The following is a 22,975-nucleotide window of genomic DNA, read 5'->3' as shown; positions in this document are numbered from 1 at the left end:
AATAGCAAATAGACTTCAGCAGTGACCCCAAAAAATAATTGAATTACTTGCTGGTGATGAATAAAAAAACTAGGAAGCTCAGTGAAGGATATTTCAAAACTATTTACGTCTTTCATTATCGTCTGTCAGTATCATCTGAATCGGGCTGTCAAAATTAATAATGTAGATTAATATATTTTTTTTATTTATATACTGCTCATATTCTTTGTTGTATATTTATCATGTTGCGATAAACAGCCACATGCAAGCAAGAAATTAAGACCATTCTTTACAACTTTTTTAATCTAGAGCTTGTATAAAAATATATTATCGATGATTTTTTGGAACAGTGACAATATGACACTATTTGTTTATGCAATTATGAATATAATTATATTTTAATGTATGTATGTTATTCAAGTATGCACAACTGTCTTAAAAAAGTGCAAAACATTGACATTCGTTAATTTATAAATGGTAACAAATAGGTAAGTTGCCACACGAAAAATTGTATCACGTGTAGTTTAAAAGTTCTCTACAAATAAGTAGGTACTTTCATTTTTATTATATTACCACCTGAATACATAATTTAATATTTACAATAAATTTTTCGGAAGTAACCAGCTACTTTGTTATAAAATAGGTAATTACACATCTTATGTTTGCACACCTGTATTTCCATAGAAGCATGTCATTCGATATGTGCATAGTCCCAAGCTCATTATATACCTATCTTAAATCCTAAGTACAAAAGTTGCTGAGCTAGAATAAGTTCAAATCAATTAAGTAAATAGGTTATATTTGTACAACAAATATGTATATCTACATAACTATTCAGACTGTCTCTGTGGCGCGATCGGTAAAGTATTCGACCGCTGACCTCAAGGTTCCGTTTTCGATTCCCGGGTTGGACAAAATGCTATAGGTAATTTTCTACTTTGTTTTAGCTTATTCTCAATAGTAGTCCAGAGTTTGTTTACGTGCCTGGTATATGACAATAGGCTCGCCCTCTATTATATGGGATGGGTGTATTTCTTCTGCCTACACCTTTGGGTAAAAAAGCGTGATATTATGTATGTATTTTAGTATACAGGACACAAAAACGTCGTTTTTTGCTTTGCAATAACAATCAAATTACTGTACCGGTAATTTTCACGCTAAGTTTCATTGTGTTATCCAAGTGCGTTCTATGTAATTGTAAACAACTTTTTTGTGTAATTATAGCAGTGCCTAATAACATTATCAAAGCGATTGAGGAAGTGTACATTAATAAAAACTTACACATTAATATATAATACGTTTTATAATAACGTATTACAGGTCTTGGCGCAGAGGTTAACGTGGTCACCTAGCCGAAATAAACGTTATATATTAAAAAGTATATAAGCTGTCTGGTACAAGATAAGCTTGGTTTGGAATAAGATGTTTTTAAAATTTTAATTAAGAATCAAATATTTAGGTATGATTTTTTAATAGCCTTCCTTATTATTTTATTATGCATCATTAATATTTCATTGTTGGTAGGGTTAAACCGTGTGTGCTTCATTTATTACCTATATTCCACAGAACTTATGGCTTATAAGGTATACGTGTACGCCGTACGGAACAGCCCCATATTACTGGTAAAATATTAATAAATACAAGGCTTATTCTTAAACTAACTTTATTTCATACTATTTATTTGACTGATAGTTTCGCTGAAAGTCCTCTAACCGCCGCGAGCGTAGGGGTTGTGTTGCTCTGAAACAAATAACAGTATTGTTAATTATTAGCCCACCAGTAATATTTTTCATCTAAGCTAGCTAGAATAAGAAACAATATATACAATCACGTAGGCATATAATTATGCATAACATATCTTTTTCATGTTTGATAAAATAACTTTCGGTCAAGAAGCTTACAATGTAGCATATCTCATCCAAGATATGAATAGGGTGGCATTTTAAAATATTTAGGTAGGTAAAGTACATTTAACGAAAATATTTGAAAATTTAGGTATTACGGCATCAATTTAGTAGTTTTTTGAGTTTTATACTCACGTTTGTAGGGGTAGGGTGGATTTGCGAAAGTGGGTCCTGCAAAGAAAGTAATGTTCAATAAGTGAATCGTTCTGCAAGTATTTACAATATAAAATTACTTAAAAATTCTGAAGGATCCTTACCAACTGTTTTAACATCACCGAGTGGAAAACATGAAAAAAATAAGAAAATAAAATTAATGAGTTTAGCGACATAGTAGACATTACAGTATAGTAATGTAATTAATTTACTTTGACCCATCATATCACAGTTTAAAAGTTCTGGGTAGGTATGAGACTTGAGTAATGTAGAATTATAACCTACTGGCTTCTACCGCGACTACGCTTGCATGTGTAGGTATCCAAAAGCATTACAAATATTTTTAGATCATTTAATGGATAAAATGTTCCTATGAACATCATATTACGTTTTTTTATCGACAAACTAATTATAATTATCGACAAATTATTCGTGTGAACAGTTTTTTGTAGTTTGTTGATTACAAAGTTGTTTTATCTACTCGAAGTTTAGTGACGCTTATAGTTAATGTACGAGTAAACCTACGTTCAATGAATTATCAGTCATAATTATTTGTGTAATGAAAAGAAGAATTTGCTTACCGTCTGGTCTTGGCCGGTTGAAGAATGGATCAGCTGTGACATACAATAAGAGACATTCATTAAAAATACTCTATAACACACCTAGATCATAATAATATAATTTTTATTCCTTATCAATATTTTTTTTTTCTAAGTATAAAAATGAATTGCCAAATTCTATAGATGCGTCTTAAAAGTGATGACGTTTTATTTTTTATCTGGAGAAAGTTCTTGAAAGATAGGTAGATGTCATCGGGAGATAAATTCAATAGATTTATCTAATGTTCAGATTGAGTAGGAAGCAGATATAGATCTATGATAGTGAGTACTCACGGTTGTTGATCACAACTGAAACAAAAGAAAATACGCAGTTAGACATCTATACTAATATTATAAAGCTGAAGAGTTTGTTTGTTTGTTTGTTTGAACGCGCTAATCTCAGGAACTACTAACTTGCTTACACGCTATATATTTAAACTAGCTCACCCGCGCAACTTCGCTTGCGTCACATAAGAGAGAATGGATGAAATTTTTCCCCGTTTTTGTAACATTTTTTTCTGGGACTCTGCCCCTATTGGTCGTAGCGTGATGATATATAGCCTATAGCCTTCCTCGATAAATGGGCTATCTAACACTGAAATCAAAGAATTTTCCAAATCGGACCAGTAGTTCCTGACATTAGCGCTTCAAACAAACAAACAAACTCTTCAGCTTTATAATATTAGTATAGATATTCGGTTTTGTCGCCTTCCTCCTTTTCATACCCCATACAGATTATGTGTACGGTGTGATAATACGTCATATTTTTCGATAAAATATATTCCTTAAGGAAAATTCAAAGAAAACTGTTGCTTACACGCTACATATACTTAAATAGTAATTATCTGTGTTGGTACTTACATCCACCTTGATTCGGGTTGTTGTCGACAACGTGTACTGAAAGAGAAAAAAAAAATGATACATGTATATCTACTTACATTAGTGTACGTAATTAGTTATAAAATGATTACGTGCTTTAGTCTTAAAATTATTATATTACAAGAACAAATATTTAATTATATTATTTTAATAACTTACCTCCATAGTTGTTGTTGTCTACAACGTGAACTGCAATAAACAAACATTTTATTAGTAACGCGTCGCACTAAATATTACACTTTTAGCAATGAACATATCAAAATGTTATTTTACCTGGGTCTACTCCAGAATTGTTGTCAACCACATGGACTGTTAACAAATTATATTGATATGACATTAGTTTCGTTAGAGGAAATGTATACGAGCTTTGTCTTTATTGTAGTACATTTTGAAATATTATCTTAGTAGGTATTTACCCTCTTATTCATAAACACTCTATAAACCTATTTTAGTTAAAAGCTACTAAAATATGTTTTCTCTTTTTCATTTCGCTAAGGAGTGAAAGAAACAAAACTCTTTATAAGCCTTTCATAACTTCATATATTTGTATGAATTAGAATCTTTACGGAGTCTTCGGAACTTTGCTGTTACTTTAGAACGGCAGCACCACGTAATATGTTGTCTCCCTATTCCGTGGGTAAGACCGATTTGGTGGAATAAAAGTTTCCAAGTTCTATAGTTTAAAGAATCATGCGACACCTGTACGGCCATAGTATTTGTTAGTACTTGAATTAAAATAAGCGACCATTTTGTTAATAACGCATCGCAGTAATCACATTAATCACTTCACGTATATTATTTACTTTTTTAATTACTAAGTACGTATAATAAAAATGTTGCTATACCTGGATCTACGCCAGAGTTGTTGTCAACGACATGAACTGAAACAACGATAATGAAATAAACATTATTTACACGATTTTTTTTGTAATGTTACTCAGTTTTCATGAATAAAATACCAAATTAATATTTTCGGGACAACTCACATACGGTCATTTGATTCCAAACTAAACAAATCTTGTACTATGGTAACCAAATTATTGATAATTAATACATACATAATACATTCAGAACAAATACTCGTGCTAATCACACAAATATTTCTCCCGGGTGGGATTCGAACCCGTCACGCGCAGCGCTAAGGTTATTGCGGCGAGGTGACCACGTTAACCACTGCACCAAAATGCAGTTTAACATTAAATACACTAAACTCAAATGTAATATATATTATTATACTCGTACGCAAAATAAATTACTGTTCTTTCTTTCTATAACCTAAGAACAGTTGGACCGAATTGACTCATAGTTTTAAAGTAAGTATTTTTTTATTCCTAGTTTTAACTATTTACCTGGGTCTACGCCAGAGTTGTTGTCAACCACATGAACTGCAACAAACAGCAGTACTTATAGCTTTAAACACTATTTGTAGTAAAATAGCATTTAACATACGAGCTCGTATATAAAAATAAACTGCTGTTATGTCTTACTATATCCCAGAACAGCTATACCAAATTGACTCATGGTTGTAAATTATTTGTAGAAGATTTTATTCCTCGGCTTAATCATTAACATGATTATAAAGTTGCCTCACCTGGGTCTACGCCGGAGTTGTTGTCAACCACGTGTACTGTAACAAAGAGCATAAAATAAATATATTTTTTTTACCACCATCTTTTACACTATGTAAATCAGATATAGCTTTGTACATTGATTGTACTAAAATCAAATTTAAGATACTCGTATATCGATAGAAACTGCTGTTTTGTCTTACTATAACTCGATAACAGCTGAACCGAAACTATTCATGATCTTAAATTATTTTTAGAAGTTTTACTTCTACTTTTAAGTATTTTTGTGGTTATAATGAGACCTCACCTGGGTCTACACCGGAGTTGTTGTCAACTACGTGTACTGAAAACAAAAATAAAAAATTAATATTGTTGGAGATAATATATGAAGCTTTTGTATTATTTACTATGTAATTATTGTACTTGATGACAATTATAATGTTATTTGAGTCTTAACGAGGTTTATCGTTGTTCACTCCACATTTTGCTATGCATGTTTTCTACCGGGAACTATCGTTGGTTAGTTATGAATATAAATTACTAGCTGACCCGCGCAACTTCGCTTGCGTCACATCTATACTAATATTATGAAGCTAAAGAGTTTGTTTGTTTGTTTGTTTGAACGCGCTAATCTCAGGAACTACTGGTCCGATTTGAAAAATTCTTTCAGTGTAAGATAGCCAAGTTATCGAGGATGGCTATTGGCTATATAACATCACGCTACAGTCATTAGGAGCGGAGTAGCAACGAAAAATGTTACAAAAACGGGAAAAAATTTTGACTCATTCTCTTAAGTGACGCAAGCGAAGTTGCGCGGGTCAGCTAGTACTAAATAATATTATAAAGCTGAGGAGTTTGTTTGTTTGATTGTATGTTTGTTTGTTTGAACGCGCTAATCTCGGGAACTACTGGTAGTCCACTCAAAAAAGTAAGTGTAGAGTGCGTGAGAGGGATCCTAGGTAATTTCTTCAGAAATTGGTTTAGTATGAGCGGTATAGTATAGTTTTGAGCGGACTATGGTCCGATTTGAAAAAATATTTCAGTGTTAGATAGCCCATTTATCACGGAAGGCTATAGGCTATATATCATCACGCTACGACCAATAAGAGCAGAGTACCAGTGAAACTGTCATTTTTTGTAATAATAAAGCGAGTTCATGTTTACCTCCATGACTTCCGGGGTTATTGTCCACAACATGAACTGTAAACAAAAACGAAGCGCTAATTAAGCAGTACGCCTATGTGTTTAAAGCTTAGTAAGAGAGAAATAACACAGCGGTGAACTAGAATAGCCTACTATGTTGGTATGTCAACTCGCACCCCATGAAAAACGCTTAAGTGCGAACATTTTCTAATGACTAACCATAAAAATTAAGCAAAAGTTTTTACCACCTATGTATTTTGTAGAGACAAATAAGGTGTTTAGTGCAATGCTTACCTCCGTGGTGATTAGGGTTGTTCACAACGTGCACTGTAAATAACAGTTTGTGTCGTTAATAAGAAGCAATCAATAATAATGTGCTAATAAATAATATATGTGCGCTTATTGTGCTTACCTCCGAGGTAGTTCTTGTCCACTACCTTAACTGCAAACAATATTTCTTAATAAATAATAGAAGAAATTGGTGCTTCAAAATGTTTTGAAGTGCTTTAAGAAAGCTTGCAATGTGTTCTTTGCATTTTGTGTTATTGTGCAAAAACATAGTTCAAATAATTGTTCTTTTATCCCAGTTACTTACATTTAATCTAATTTAATTTAACTACTATAACAAATATATTTATATTGTCATTCTTCACAACCAGCACTACAGTGAGAATGGGATCTATCAATCTAGAGCAGGGGTTCCCAACCTTTTTTTAGTCCGGGACCACCACGCGGCCCACTGGTTGGGAACCACTGATCTAGAGTTAAAAATACACATGTAGGTACTTACCTCTGTCAGCAGACGCGATGGCGAGGACCGCCAGCGCGAAGACCTGGGAAACGAAGAATATCTTCATTGTTGGAGTTGTTTGAAGACAATACTTTCAATAATATACAGGACACTACTCAGATGAATTAAATCGGATATCTGACGCACAAATATGAATATTGATTCTTGTTATCTTCGCGATAAGATTAATCTAACATTGAATGTCTCTTATTTATATTTAAACTTCCTTTTATATGACAAATACTTAGCTTTTGGAAATCAGCAGATATCTTAAATTATAATAACTTAAATTTCAAGAACTGGCTCTTTTTAATGATAAATTAAATTGCTGTTCAAAAATTGATATTCATATTCTTTAATAATAGAGCGCTGTTTAAATTAATGGTAGGTACCTATGTGTTAAGTTCCAGACAAACATTATCATAATAGCTTATGTTAATATTCATATATTGACAAAAACAACAAATGGGTCCGAGTCAAGGACTTGTATTGTGCCGACTAGTTTCTTAATACTAAACAAATATACTCGTCTCCGGGCTTGTGTGTTTTGTTGTTTAAACAATTTAAGTAATTTTGATTTTATTGTGAGTTGAGTATTATTTGTTTATATACCTTTCAGTCGGGGTAAATGTAACGAAAGTGGGTTAAGGAAGCAAGATGATTGTTTCATTATTATTTAGCATCCTTATGAATTTAAAGCTTACGTGAATACCTAATTCACGATGTATAAGATACAAGCAATATGTTTACTTAATTCCGGATATAAAATTAGCTAGTACCTACTTTCGCTTCGGTAAGTAAGTAGGTATAAGTAAGCAAACGTTTAATATCAATGGGGAATAAGGTATAAGATTCAAGTAATTTGAACTTTTGAAGAAAACTTATGCAGATTTCTAGCATTGAAGAAAAAAACCTTGTTTTACTAACATTCATTATGATTGTTTGAGTTTGATCATCCTACATATAAAGAGTTCACAAGTATTTAATAGGTAGGTACTAATCTCTACTTTCTCCAGTATTAGACATTTCTGAAAAATAAACTTTCTCTAGTTTATGTTTTTCTTCTTATAATTTAGTTTATCTGGGAAATGGCTTCATTGCACAATTCTCACAATGGGTCTTTAAATCTATATTTTTTAACACAAAAGTGTATTGATTGAAACTGATAAAGGCATTTTATTTTGGTACTGGAGGCTGCCATAGTGGCTGACGCAATTACACAATATATATTTTTATTTATCACCAAGACGTTTATTAATCTCGCTTCTAGGTAAAGGCTAATAGATATTTTTGACTCACCAAAAACGCCTTCATCTTAGATTAAATTATCACAGGTGACTGTATAACAACAAAACTCAATGGTGATTGTACGAATATTTAGAGTTCCCAGTCTTATATACGAGTTGCGAGGTGACGATAACCTGCCGACCTGTCCAAATATTGTAACCTATCTAAACATCTTTGAAGTAAATTCAATGTGTTTTCCGCTAGCAATTCTGATAATTTCGTTGTTGTTAAACTGTTATGTCTATTGCTAAATCACTTGTAACACTGTTTTCTTGTGTCGTTGTTTTTTTACTGCAATTAAATTGGGTTATTTGTTTTTGAGCGAGATTCTAAGCAATTTCTTCAGAAATTGGTTCAGGATGTTTAGAGTGTAAACATACTAACGGGGGGGCGCCGGAGTTAGGGGAGGGGGTTAGAGTTCCCATTTTTAAGTTTTTCACTATTATCTTTAAAACGGTTCATCGTAGAGAAAAAGTGTTTGCTATATAATGAAAGACGATAAAATTGTCTACAACTTTTGTTATACAATAAGCTTTGTGTTTAAAAAAAATACCATTTTATTTACAAAAGCATACACGCAATGGAACAGGTTTTCGTGGAATACCTACCTACACGGTTATTTATTTTATAAATTCGCGAGACTATTGGTATATAGCATTTTTTGAAACGCGCGTTTAATAATACAAGTCGACAACAGCTATTAATGATAATTTTATGTCAACATTAGATAGGTACACACCTACGCATGTAGGTAGGTATCTACCTAGGCGCTTATATTTTGAAATTAATGTTATGACTATGATTCATTATACATATAGTGGTCAACCTAGTGTCAAAGTTGTTCAAGCCGCCCGAAGGGCCTTCGACGTGGTTTAACGACTTATCTTAGTAGACAACAACCAATCAACTTCGTACGTGCCCTCCGAAGCACGGAAACGTTCAGTTCATATTTGCCAAGGATTGCTTAACCCACTGCTCGTTTAGTAACCGGCGACCGCAACTGGCTATGAGCGCCGGTGGCAGCCTATCCTTCAGGAACAAAACAGGCAAATGTAGAAATAATACTTTGAACTGGGTCAGTCTACGCTTCGTTACAAAACCAGAACCGTTATATTTGTTGTTTACCTATCGATGTTATTAGCAGGTAGGTAGTTCCCCTAAATACGAGAACAATGATTAAATCTGTCTAGTAAGTGAGGGCGTATTTGCAGCATTTTTTGCTATTGTATTTACAAATAAATGAATAGCTATTGATAATAATTCACGGAAATACTACTCAACAATGGATCAAACAAACATTGCGGTAACGTAAGTTCATTTTAAGGTCATTGGCTTAATTTGGCACGGACGCGCGGACGTTGTTACTCTGACGATTAGCAGGCATATACCTGGAGTGCAGTAATTGATAGTTCTTTGAAGACTTGCAGCGCTCGATTATTACTTAGCTTTTTGAGCAAAAGGCGAACGGTTTAACCATTGACCTTGAAATCAGCTGTTTTCAGTTTTCAGCTACATGGCCTTGAACTTTAGTGATCCTAATAATAATAATTCAAAATATTCATTTATGTTAGGTAAATTATATAATAATATTATGGTTGCTTTTACGTTAGTTTTTAAATTATGTGAAAAAATGATAGATTTTTTTTTCTGGTATTACATACGTATCACTGTAGCAACACTAAATATCGAAAATGTCAAGTTTGTTGACAAATATCCACGAAACAGCTGGGACCAGAAAAGAGACCGGCAGAACTTACCTTGTATCTGGAAATTATGAATATTATCACTACCTCTGCGATGGTTTTGACGACAGAGTAAGCTTTTTCAACATTCTTCCTGTATTGAATAATTTTCTAAAAGTATAAGTTTTGAGGTTAAGTTGCAATTTGGCAAAAACTAAACTTGTATTTTCTAGGGTTGGGGTTGCGGTTACCGAACACTACAAACAATATGCTCCTGGATGAGAACTAATGTAAACAACGACGTGCAAGTTCCTTCCATAAGAGAAATACAAGACATTTCGGTGAAGCTCGAAGATAAACCTCAGAACTTCTCTGGCTCCAGGCAATGGATTGGTAGCTTTGAGGTGAGAATTTAACACTTAATTTTGTAAGAATACTGCTCTTTTAATATATTTTATTCATCCCTAATTAAACTTACCTATAATACTTATTGATATACTCAATTTATTGAATAACTACCCAGGAATTTAACAGAATATTGAACCTATAATAACATTTTCTAACATAATTTTCTTGCTTGGTTTCCAGGTTTGTCTAGTCATAGACAAGCTCTTTGACATTCCATGTAAGATAATCCATGTAAACAAAGGAGATGAACTAAACAGCATAGTGGAGAAGCTGGTGGAACATTTTGACAAGTTCGGCAGTCCTGTGATGATGGGAGGCGATGTGGACTGTGCTTCTAAAGGCATCATGGGTGTCCATGTTGGCTCTAAAGATGCTAGCTTGTTGATTGTGGTGAGTTACTAAGATGATCTAACAGTTAAATAAGTTTTTATTGTCTACATCAATTAATCAGCCCACAGATATTTTAAATACACTTACTAGTAAAAAATAAAAAGTAAAGCCTCTTTAATTTTCAATAAAAATTAAACCCTTATTTACAAGTAATAAAATCAAATCCTGATTTTATGGTCTAATCTAAACATATAAAATAGATAAACGTCCCAAGTCATTAATTTTAAATAATGTAGAAAAAAAGGCCTTACCATGAGGTGCCAATCACATAATTATTTCTGTCAATATATTATACAAATTGCATTTTTATATATATATCCTTCATCTCTTACCTTTCAGGATCCCCACTATGTTGGCAAGGAGAACACAAAAGAATTTCTGTTCAACAAAGGCTGGGTCAAATGGCAAAAGCTATCAGACTTTTTAAACTCATCATTTTACAACCTATGTCTACCACAAGTGAAGGCAAAGTCCAAACAATGAACAAAACCTGATTGATAGCTTATATTATGTAAATACTATATATTATTGACATTGTATGTTGAGTTTATATACAACTACTTGAAAAGGTGGGTCATGGTCAAATTATTGATAAATAACCTTCACAAATGTTAAAGCAAAGTTCACTTGTATAATATATTTTTATAAAATTGTGACATCATCGAAAATAAACAACAATTTAAATTAATCAGTCTTTATTTGAAATATTAAAAACTAAGTAAGAATCTTAAAATGAGTTCAATACATGATACTGTGATAAATGACTAGGAATAATACTAAAAGTAGTCAAAATCAGAATATACTTTTTTGACATAATCATTGCATTTATACTCCTCTTTTGAAAGGACATTTTTACCAAGACAGGCTGTCTGTTAGAAACGATCATTAGTTCCTCGTTTCGACAAGCATGTGGCAAGTAACTACTGAGTGTGAGATAGACCTCAGCTAATATTTAGATGAAATTGTGTTTGTTCTCCAGTCAGGTCAATGATTTATCATTAAGGACACGCGCCTACTTCACATAACGGTTGATTTATTTTGTCGTAAGACTAATATTGTCTATGCCTGTTAGTCTAGCTGTGCATAAATCATAACTTCACAATCATAAGTCAGTCAAAAAAATTAAGGAGACGATAAATCTAAAGCCTATTTGTATGTATGTAAATATTACATTAATTATAAATTGTACGACTGCTCGTCGTCATGACAAACTGGAAGCGCGTCCTTATCGATAAGAAGTCTTTCCGTGAATCTTGTATGTATTTGACTTGTAGTCAGTCCAGGTTTACTGTGTTTCTGTCCAGTTTTAATTTAGTCTGTGTTTAGAGTCAAACAGACGCCCTGTAAGATCCAGTGACTGATGTGTTCAGCGGTCCACAAATCAGACTCGAACACCAGACCCACGCCCATTGCGTTGCGTCGTTGAGACGTCGTATACACTGGTGTACGTAGTGTATTCTGAAACGAATTGGAAACATTTACTTTGCTACCTTTATTATGATCATAATTTGATTAGCAACATTTTAACCTCATCCTTTTTTACCTAAATTATATATAACCATCTTAAAATGCGAAACTGCCTTTAATTAATAGGAATAGGAAATACAGAGTAGACAAGCAGTTGAAAAAAATCGAGAAACCTTTGCCCAGCAGCGGGACAGTATAAAAGAGTAAAACAATAATGAGGTCCTTATTCCGTCATGTAGATATGGTACCTACCTATATTGTTATATACGTGACATTACCAAACACATTATGAAGCTTCGATCTGATTAATTTTCTAAAGTAAAAGTCATTTAAATATAATTTCCTTATACATGAATCTCTCAATAAACATTACCTCGTATTCGTAAATTGTGGTCAAATAAAGTAAATCTAGATAAAATGGTTCAAAGAACTAAAACAGTAACAAAATACAATAATCATCTTTGTAAATATTATGGAGTTGAAAACACAAACGATTTCAACGAATTAATCATATTTTTAGCGTATAAACAAGCTATTTATTATTGTATTTACACACGAACACCGTGGTCGTAGCGATAAACTCTGACCATGAATAAGTTTTAAATATAGGTTATCAGTGCAAAGGTCTTTAACGTGCGCGTCTCACGAGATTTCATCAACTCCGTAGGTAAGTTTGTCATTTGAAGAAATGTATCATTGCTTTGATTATAATTTAGATAGATATTCTGAATTTGTGACTAGTCATCTGACGCGTTATATAATATTTTTATGTTCTGACGCTATTCAGATCGACTGCGATGTTATTTAATGGTTTTCACCTCCTATTTTACAATCGTATAGCACTTTGAAACATAGTATATTATAATGTGCGTATTACATTTCTTAGGGCGACTATCGCTCGGTAGGTAAGTGCATGCATATAGCGTATACGTGCGTATACGTATACCTATATGCATACCTATATGCATATGCTGTAGTACGTATTTACCTGTAGCTTCAGTTTATGAAACTCGATAGGTATGATGTACATGATGGGTAGCTCTGTGACTAGCACTTTAGGATGCGAGCGTCGCAAGCAACCGTCTTCAACGTCCCACCGACAACCTTCCAGGTACAGCCCTCTCACGTAACATCCCTGGAAACGCGCATTATTAGTTACGTTTTCGATTGGAAAAAACTTTTTGTGCGCCTTCCTCAATGAATTTTACAAAAAAGGAGCCCGAAGCAGCACAGCTGGACAAGCTAGTAAGAAGTCATTGATTTTAAGTCACGCAAGCAAAGGTTTTCAACCAGGAGGCCACCTTCAAAAATTTCCTGGGATATAGTAATAATAAAGGGGGTCTTTTATTGATTTAGTAGGTACTATCGCCAGGTCGGGACTAAGAATTGCCACCAAACTTTGTGGAAGACTTTTACTTTGGGTCAAACACAAAGTAATCTCTAAAAAATCGTGAGATAATGTAGTTAAATAAAGTCGTACTGTGACGGGTCGTTCTTCGATCTCATCAGCGGAGAGCCACTTGGTGACGCGCGTGAACTGCGTGGAGCGGTCGAGCGGCCACGTGTACAGGCGGCACGCGATCTGCACGTGCGCGATCAGGTACGACTCCGGGATGTGCAGCCCTGACAGCCAGATCACTACCGGCTCCTCGATCGTAGCCTGCACAAATAATACTATGCATTAAATACATGACGTTGGCGAGAAATAAGGGTTACGTAATGTCCACAGCGTCCGCAGTTCCCCGCCTCACGTTGTTTGGAGGTGAGGAAGTAGCTGTATCCATATGAAATTAGTGTTTTGAATTACGACAGCCATTAATTCGGGGATATGATAATGGTGAGTGTCATTATAGTCTCGAGCATTGGCACTCACGTCTACCATAGTTCAGGTATGTCCACTCCAATACTCAATTTCGGTAATATTTTTCAGCTACTGGTTTCTTCTATCTATACTAATATTATAAAGCTGAAGAGTTAGTTTGTTTGCTTGAACGCACTAATCTCAGGAACTACTGGTCCGATTTGAAAAAAAACTTTCAGTGTTAGATAATCCATTTATCGAGGAAGGCTATATATCATCACGCTACGACCTATAGGAGCAGAGTACTAGTAAAAAATGTTACAAAAACGGGGGAAATTATGACCCCATTCTCTCTTATGTGACGCAAGCGAAGTTGCGCGGGTCAGCTAGTCAAAAATATAATGAATATACATTTTGTATTCGAAGCTAACTAGCGCTATTCTGAAGCAGTATTATTGTGAATTTTGACCATCAGAGCTGATAAACTACAATTTTGACTCAAATATTAGTTTCCTTCCAGTCTTCTTCTTGTCTTATGGTTAGTGGTCAACCTAGTGTCAAAGTTGTTCAAGCCGCCCAAAGGCCTTTGACGTGGCTTAACGACTGTTATCTTAATTGACAATAACCGGGACCGACTTTTTACGTGCCTTCCGAAGCACGGAGACGCCCTGTTCAAATACCACTATGCGGTCACCCATCTATGGAATGACCGCGCCAAGGTTTGCTTAACCCACAGATCGTTTACTGACCGGTGAGCGCAACTGGCTAGGTACGGGCGCCTCAAATTCCTTCCAGTAATTTTATCGTAACCGTAATTTTAATATCACAAATGTCTTACCCAATCAGTGTACTGTTTAGTCCTAGTGATAAAGTGGTCCATCCAGCCGCCGAGTCCCTTGCAGGTGGCGGGTGCGAGCGCGCGCCACACCTGCGGCAGTTGTCCGTTAAACAGACTGTACGACACGTTGTCCAGCACCGCGTCCATGCCGATCTCGCCCGCTAGAGCTTTGCGCAACATTGATAATGTTGTGCCCATGCGTTTTATTAGACGATTGAATCTGAAAAAATATTAATATTATAATATAAAATTAATTTTTGAACCCTCGTTAATGCTAAATCGGTTTTCAGCATTAAGTTGAGTCTTTAGAGATTTGCAAGTAGCAATGTAGGTAAAACTAGTAAGATTATAAACCTTACAATAATCATACACCATATTGTAATACTACCACTTATTTATGTACTAGCTGACCCGTGCGGCTCCGCTCGCGTGAATTTCGTACTGTTGCTTATTCCTTTGAGCACGCGAATTGCGAAGCACTCGATACACCTACACATAAAAATGCTAACAACTCTTTTGTCATCTAATGGTTATTTACGAAAGGGACCCGAAGGGCACACATGACACAGGCTCAGGTAGGCCTGATTTCCTGTGGTTACCTTCTTTTCCGCTCTCGTCTGTATCCGTACCAGTTTACAGTGTAAAATATAATACCTTATTATAGACTGACAATTGCTTACCCGTCTGGATTCAGAATATTATTATAGGTACAGACCAGTGGCGAAGGGTGAGTTTTGTTAAAAGGCAAGCCGGAGCTAAAACTGCTAAAGCTAAAGTTAAGCAACTCTTGGTGCGGTCATTCCATAGGTGGGTGACCGACGCGATGGCGGGCGGCGGCTTGAACAAATTTGACACTAGGTTGACCACTTACCATACGTTAACAGAACAGAATCGTTGTATTGCGATCCGATTTACCAAACTACTTTCATAGTAGGTAAGAACTAAGTAGGTAGGTACCTACCTACCTATCTATGAACGAAATTATTGATGAGGAATGATTCTATCCTATTACTTCAAATTTCATGTTAAAATAAGTGTTTTAATTTTTAAATACAACTTTGATTGACTCCAAATGCTATCTACTAGAAACAATCGGAGAAATAATAAAAACACTTTACAGCTAGGTACCAATAAGCCATTGATAAATATATAAAGTTATATCGTAGCGAATAACTTAAGGGAATTATTAAAATACTAATTACCTATATCCTTTGCATTCTGTATTATTTATTTTGGTAGATAGGTACATGTTGGCACTAGGAGCATTTTGAAAACAATGTCACAGAATAATAAGTACTAAAGTAACAAAGTCATATATATACTAATACAATACTAAATACAATACTAAAGTGACAATGTCTACACTCTACAACATTAATTTACTGATTAATAACTAATTTAACAATATTTATTGCTTCTACTTCTACCTACTTGTTATCCCTGATCGCAATACTCAAACAATAACAATGAAAGTAATAAGTACTTACAAATACATGTAAGATACGACCAGTACATTCACACAATCACCACGATTTTACACTAAATAATAACATTCATAGATAATTTAACACAATTTAACTCATCCAAATATAATAAACATAATAATCCAAAATAACCTAAAATAGGCGCGCAAAATGAAAACAAAACTAAATCTAAAATCATAAATGTCATCACAACAATTGCATTCATTGTCTCTCTCTCATTAAATATCATTACATCTCACTCACACATTCGCTAGTTGCCGCGCCGCCCGCGCCGCTGCGCCTGTTGTACCTACTAGTCGCCCAATAAGCCGATGAATTCCGGGTTACCTCGCCGGCAAAACGCGCCATAGAAAAGTACGTCCGCGTGACGTCATCGACATCTTTTTCGCTTTACGCGATTCCTGCGCGCGCCGTCGAGTTGTTTGACGGCAATTTTCGGTATGCAACTTTTGCAATGAGAAATAGAACAGGCGTTTATTCATTTATTTATTTTTAATTAGTCGTATTGAAAATATTGATGAATGTCGTAATAAATATAGAATTTAAATTAAATAAACGATCTTTTCTTGAGAATAATACACATTTATGTGACGCATTTTAAGGAGTGTTCCGAAGGTAAAGCCGGTAGGAATCGGGTTATAGGGAGCCTTCGCCACTGCTAGATGGCAAACCGAGTAATTTCGTGTAACTATTATTTAGTGTAAAATCGTGGTGTTTGTGTGAATGTACTGGTCGTAGGTATCTAACGTGTATTTGTAAGTATTACTTTCATTGTTATTGTTTGTGTATTGCGATCATGGACAACAAGTAGGTAGAAGTAGAAGCAATAAATATTGTTAAATTAGTTATTAATCAGTAAATTAATGTTGTAGAGTGTAGACATTGTTTTCAAAATGCTCCTAGTGCCAACATGTACCTATCTACCAAAATAAATAATACAGAATGCAAAGGACATGATAAGTATTTTAAACATTCCCATAAGTTATTCTCTACGATATAACTTTATAAATTTATCAATGGCTTATCGGTACCTAGCTGTAGTGTTTTTATTATTTCTCCGATTCCTCATCAATAATTTCGTTCATAGGTACTTAGTTCTTACCTATTATGAAAGTAATTCGGTAGATCGGATCGCAATACAACGATTTATTCTGTTTACGTATGGTTAGTGGTCGACCTAGTGTCAAATTTGTTCAAGCCGCCATCGCGTCGGTCACCCACCTATGGAATGACCGCACTAAGAGTTGCTTAACCTTAGCTTAAGCAGTTTTAGCTCCGGCTTGCCTTTTAACAAAACTCACTCTTCGCCACTGCCATCTAGGATATCCAGAGCGCACCGGACCCACGTAAACCGACATTTTTGTGTAATATATCATACATTTATGTTTGAAAATCTTAGAAATGTATAGCATGTTTCAAAGGTATTTTTTTACAATAAAGCCATCAAAATAAATTAATTAGAAAAAACATGCTTTGTTGCGGACTATAACGCCATCTATTGGTTGGTGCGAACAACAGGTATCGATACGGCAGGCGCCGCGTTAACTTTATGCGAATGTTGTGAAATGGATTGTAACGCCATCTATGGTCTCTATAGGGAAACGCAGGTTCAAACGATTTCTACGTATTTTTTTCAAATTTCTAAAAATCTTTGAAATTTTATGCTATAAAAAGTATCCTAGAAGTTGCTCCACTACTTCTTCTATGCATATACCAAATTTCAGTGCATTCTATTCGGTAGTTTTTACGTGATAGCGACACATACAGACGGAGGACAGACAGACAGACAGAAAAGAAAATTATAAATTGCAGATTCGGTATCAGTATCCGTTACTAAACCTCCCCCATTGGTTTTTTTTAAATATATTCAATGTACAGAATTGACCTCTCTACAGATTTATTATAAGTATAGATTTTCTAAACAACTTGTGCAATTTGGTGACGTCGACACATTTGTTCGCAGTCAGTAAATATATTTCTTTGCAAATATTTAATGAAAGCAACGGATAAAATTTCGTAAGGAAGACCTAATGCTTAGCCGAAAAGGTCTTATTGTTAAGCCTGGTATAAAGTGTCAAACCTTTCAAGTTCCTGCAGCAGTACGACGAGCGTGGGAGTGATGTTCATCTCGAACTGTTTGCGCACGCGCCAGATCTCGAACTCCACGGGCAGCTTGGACATCACGTCCACCGCCGTCAGGTCGATGAACTCCTCGCGGGACATGGCGCCGCCACCCTCACCTTAACACCAGAAACACTAGGTTACCAAATAATATCTACATTATATGTACATGTACACCGTACACAGTTCCACGCCTTTTATCCAATCGGGTTGTAGAGAACAGGGAATTGCTACTTAAAAACTTCCTGCACTTGCGTTTTGGGAATAGTATTTAAACTTTTAACAAAACAGTACAAAACCTTATAATAAAGATCTTGTGGAAGTGTCACTTAATAAACATACTTAGTTAAAATCTGGATACATAAGGCTTGAATGAAATCTAACAAGTATGACTTATAAGATATATTGTAATATTATAAGTAACTTACCCTTTTTCCCATCTAGCAGCAAATAAAACATGAAATGGTATGAGTGAAAATACAACACATTTGTAAAAAACTAATGATATTGCACTAATTACTACAAAATTACTCACTTCTATAGACAGGGCCTAAAGCAGCGTAGAATAAATAATAATTTAATTATTAGTAATACATTATTTACTTAGTAGGTACATATAAATAAAGCGATGTCACAAAAAGAGCTGAGTTATATCTAAAATAACGTTATACTCCATTATGTAACGCCTGTGAGCATATAATGTTGTAACGGTTCTAAATTAATGCAACACTTTATACTCGAGATATTACAAACGTGCGAACTACTTCATATCATTTTATAGCACTCTCGCTCTCACTCACACATTGACAACACATTTGAAAGTTTTGATTGTCTCGTAGTAAGCACGTCTGTTATGCCCTAAGTTTAATCAATAGATAAATTACACACATAATACTACGCCTGATATACTAGAAAGTGTAGGCAGAGAAGTATGAAAATACACCCACACCACTACCACACCCAGTTAGTCCCATGTAACAGGGGGTGAGCCCATTGTCATTTACCGGGCACGTTATTAAACTCCACGCTACTATTGAGAAATATATAAATATCATTAATAACTATAAATTTGATATATAATACCAATAGCACTTTTCCCGACCTGGGAATTGAACTAGAAGCTTCATCATCAACAGCCGGATACATTACCGATTGCGCCACAGGAGCAGAGAGATATTATTATTAATTAAAGGCATATAATATACTAATGTTAGTTTGAATGTTGTTCATACTGGTTTGCGGTTGTAGCTCGATGAGATGTCCCCACATCTCGCGCACGGCCTGGCTGAAGTAGCCGATCTCTGCGTTGGGGTGTAGTCCGAATACCTCTGGTGAGTTCGCTAATGGCAGTAGGTCCAAGAACTCTGTACGAATAATATTGTTTTAATTAATATTATGTATACGCAGGCGCGTGTACGTACACGCACGTATACGTACAAGCAATATCCATCTGGTTAAGCATTATTAAAGTGAAAGATATTTGTCCTTGTGCACATATTGTGCAGTAAGAATGGAAACTATTTTTTGTGATATTGATGATTCTATAAACGTTGTACTAACTTTTTGTTGATTTGCTGGAAACATTTAGCTAATTTCAATACTAGGATTTTTTGTCCCTCCAAGCATATTTTTCAACAGAAAATGACCGAGCAACATTCCGTTGATGGTAGTGTGACACAGATCGAATGGCGTATATTAGATTAGACAAGGATATCACTATACCAAAGTACTCCTCCTTCTCTCCATCAGGCGGTATGACGTAATCAAACACATAGTCTTTGTAGAAGTGGAAGGGCTGGAACTTGTCGAACAGGAACTCGCCCATGTACTCCTCCATGTAAGTGCGTACTACACGACGGTCGAAGTCGTCTATCACTCGACCGCCGTACATCACCTAACAAACAACAATTAAGATTTCACTGTTCATTAGCCTTTCTTTTTAGTCTAATATTAAAATTTAAAATCAAATTAAGTGAAGACCCTTACACTCTCGAAAATCTACCACATCTCGAGAATAAACTATTGACCGTGGAGATTTCGCTAACAACGGTTAGAAAGGTCATTTTAAAAAGCGCAGCATTTGATGAGCTATTTTTTAATTTTAAAGTTTTATCTTACTCGATTCTGTCAGGAGTAAGACACCAGGCCGATTTTTTTCCATTTAGGTGTAAAATTGCAGACGTCATGCGCTATGGTAGCAGTTTTGTGATCACCTCAACCACTATGCCATAAAAGCCAATTAATAAGTCTTCCATATTTACCTCTCCAAACAGATACTTGAGCGTGGCCCACGGTATAGGTCCGCTGGCGGCGTAGCAGCGCTCGAGGTAGCACTGTAGGATCTGCATACACACCGTGAAGTCCGACTCGCTGAAGTCGTACGATATGTTCCAGCCTATCTTGTCGTACTTACGACGTTCCTGTATGGATAAACGAACAAGAATCATACCGAATTTCAACTATTATTTTCCATAATACAAATAAATTTTATGCTGATTACGATATATCAAACAGGATAGATTTCCACCGTCCGCCGTCGGTCTTCTGATTCCTATGGTTAGATTTGACGCTGCCTACACTCCGCCGCATCGGTATTTTCGTATACACTGTACATAACGGAGACGTAACTACTGCGAAGTCTAATATTTTAATATAATATACAGAATAGATTACCTGCACGACAGCGTGGAAGAATGCAAGTACGTATACGAGTTTCTTGAACTGCGGGTGCGGACACTCGTCGAGCGCGTGTGCACGCATCTTGAAGTATGTGTTACGAAGGTTCAGCTTCAGGCCGTTTGGCGGCTCCGTTACCACTGGAAAACCAAATCATATGACAGAAAAGATATACAAGTAGGTGCTAAAATGTTAGTCAGTTACTAAAACATTTTTTTAAGACAATTCTCGCACTAACAATTGCTCTTGTGTCGCGGGCAATTATACAAACATACACAACAACGGACACAAAGTACAACCAGACCGTGGGATCGAACCCCTTGAAAGCGACCTCCCGACTAGGGTTTGCAATCCGGTATAATCTTCAATCCGGCCGGATTTTACCGGATTGACGCCAATCCGGATTTGACCGGATCCGGCCGGATTAGAGAATGCTTAGTGCTTATACATAGTTCGCCATTTTTGATGAATGGGAGGTATGGGCAAATGAATTTGAGGGTAAATTTACATTGATTTAAAAAAAATAATAGGTATAAAACATTTTATCATGAAGAATAATATCATTTTTAATTATAACATTTTAGTATTTATTACTATTTTGTTTTCACCGAATGAAATTGAGATTGAACTACATATTCTATATAATTAAATTATCAGTCTTAGTTATTAATGTAATTATCTGTAAGTATTTACTACCTACTAGACTAGAGCTTTATATTTTTTGGATTTTACTTAACGAAAATATGAAACTATTTTGAATAACAGAACAATCAGTTTAATTATTGACAACAATCAACAACATGATAATTAGTTTAACAGACTTAACAATCACACATTTCTAATATGTGCTTATAAAATCAACTTTAGTCATTCATAGAAAAAGCATTTATTTGATGCAGTGTGCAGTGTAAAGTTCAAGTACTTGAATCAGTAAAACAATAATTTTTGTGTCTGAAAAAAAGATCTAAGGTAACATAATATAGATAGTTCTATCCCCTAATCTGCTTCTGATGGAACTACAAATATAACCCGTGGCTGAAAAGGCTCTTTCTGCCTTAAAATATGATATTATGCATTATCTTTTCGCGATTTTGAGGTTTATCGGATCCGGCCCCGGATCCGTTGCGTCAGTGCCGGATCCGATAGGTCTAGAAACACGCCGGATCCGCCGGACCGGATTGCAATCCCTACTCCCGACACAATGGTGATTATATTACTTAACAGGGACCGTCAGTTTTGAGCTGTGAGTATGCTTGAAAGTCTAGTCCTGACATCAATTGACTAATAGTTTAAAACGAAACCTCCCTTATATAAAAGGTAAGCAATGTAGCAGAACAAATAGCTATTAAACTGTGTAGTACAAAATAATACTCAAGTTCCATTGACCTTTGAGCGACCTCTGCAGTATCCCAATAGGGAAGGTAGGCGTGGGGTCGGTGGTGAGCCAGAGCCGGTATTCAGGGTGAGGCTTCACCATCAGCTCCAGTTGTTTCTCCAGCTCGCGGAGGAACGACACTAGCAAGTGGCAGTTCTGAAGGATCAGCCACTGACCGTGGGAGATTGCACCTTCTAGTAGCGCTAATGCGGCCTAGAAGATAAAGGATAAACTTAATATAATTATGTTTGTCATGTGTTTATTTTATTTTAAATCATTGTCTGATGACTCACATACTATAAAAGTGCTTCAGTGAAACGAAAAAAACATTTGATTTAGGTACAATAATATACAATAGCTATACAAATAGTTGTAAATAATGAGATGTCTTTACATTTTTAAATTATAAATTGTACACTCTGATGACAAAT

At 35.2% G+C, this 22,975-nt stretch overlaps 3 protein-coding genes across 20 annotated transcripts in view; 1 reads left to right on the top strand and 2 right to left on the bottom strand.

Moving 5' to 3' along the window:
• Positions 1 to 1,625: 1,625 nt before the first annotated feature.
• LOC142979846 (uncharacterized) lies at positions 1,626 to 8,472 on the bottom strand. Of its 18 annotated transcripts, XM_076125037.1 has the most exons (16): positions 8,315 to 8,470; positions 7,016 to 7,058; positions 6,638 to 6,667; positions 6,520 to 6,552; positions 6,247 to 6,282; positions 5,390 to 5,425; positions 5,106 to 5,141; positions 4,864 to 4,899; positions 4,360 to 4,395; positions 3,788 to 3,823; positions 3,674 to 3,703; positions 3,497 to 3,532; positions 2,930 to 2,944; positions 2,141 to 2,650; positions 2,019 to 2,054; positions 1,626 to 1,719 (listed from the first exon to the last, which is right to left on the bottom strand). In XM_076125037.1, exons 1-14 carry the CDS (start codon positions 8,327 to 8,329, stop codon positions 2,541 to 2,543), a joined length of 528 nt encoding a protein of 175 aa, XP_075981152.1. In that variant the 5' UTR covers positions 8,330 to 8,470; the 3' UTR covers positions 1,626 to 1,719; positions 2,019 to 2,054; positions 2,141 to 2,540. The 18 variants fall into 18 exon arrangements, with proteins under 18 accessions (XP_075981152.1, XP_075981158.1, XP_075981156.1 ...); XM_076125043.1 differs by lacking the exon at positions 3,788 to 3,823 and having other exon boundaries at positions 8,315 to 8,471; XM_076125041.1 differs by lacking the exon at positions 4,360 to 4,395 and having other exon boundaries at positions 8,315 to 8,471.
• Positions 8,473 to 9,962: 1,490 nt separating this feature from the next.
• On the top strand, positions 9,963 to 11,464 carry Ufsp1 (UFM1 specific peptidase 1). The gene is made up of 4 exons (XM_076125127.1): positions 9,963 to 10,116; positions 10,218 to 10,388; positions 10,573 to 10,782; positions 11,122 to 11,464. The coding sequence occupies exons 1-4, from the start codon at positions 9,994 to 9,996 to the stop codon at positions 11,263 to 11,265; spliced, it is 648 nt and encodes a 215-aa protein (XP_075981242.1). The 5' UTR covers positions 9,963 to 9,993; the 3' UTR covers positions 11,266 to 11,464.
• Positions 11,465 to 11,466: 2 nt separating this feature from the next.
• Positions 11,467 to 22,975, bottom strand: part of Dhc98D (Dynein heavy chain at 89D) — a 64,219-nt gene continuing 52,710 nt past the window's right edge. Inside the window, exons 82-91 of the mRNA XM_076125512.1 lie at positions 22,556 to 22,757; positions 21,167 to 21,309; positions 20,755 to 20,913; positions 20,216 to 20,387; positions 19,726 to 19,857; positions 18,453 to 18,612; positions 14,889 to 15,108; positions 13,730 to 13,909; positions 13,238 to 13,384; positions 11,467 to 12,240 (exon numbers count right to left, since the gene is read on the bottom strand). Of these exons, the coding sequence (XP_075981627.1) occupies positions 12,094 to 12,240; positions 13,238 to 13,384; positions 13,730 to 13,909; positions 14,889 to 15,108; positions 18,453 to 18,612; positions 19,726 to 19,857; positions 20,216 to 20,387; positions 20,755 to 20,913; positions 21,167 to 21,309; positions 22,556 to 22,757 (1,662 nt within the window). The 3' untranslated portion in view covers positions 11,467 to 12,093. The remainder of the gene's footprint in view (positions 12,241 to 13,237; positions 13,385 to 13,729; positions 13,910 to 14,888; positions 15,109 to 18,452; positions 18,613 to 19,725; positions 19,858 to 20,215; positions 20,388 to 20,754; positions 20,914 to 21,166; positions 21,310 to 22,555; positions 22,758 to 22,975) is intronic.

The sequence above is a fragment of the Anticarsia gemmatalis genome, chromosome 17 (assembly GCF_050436995.1).
Source record: "Anticarsia gemmatalis isolate Benzon Research Colony breed Stoneville strain chromosome 17, ilAntGemm2 primary, whole genome shotgun sequence".
NCBI classification, from domain to species: Eukaryota; Metazoa; Arthropoda; class Insecta; order Lepidoptera; family Erebidae; genus Anticarsia; species Anticarsia gemmatalis.
Note: the sequence above shows the minus strand (reverse complement) of the source record. Positions and strands in the feature narration are given on the sequence as shown.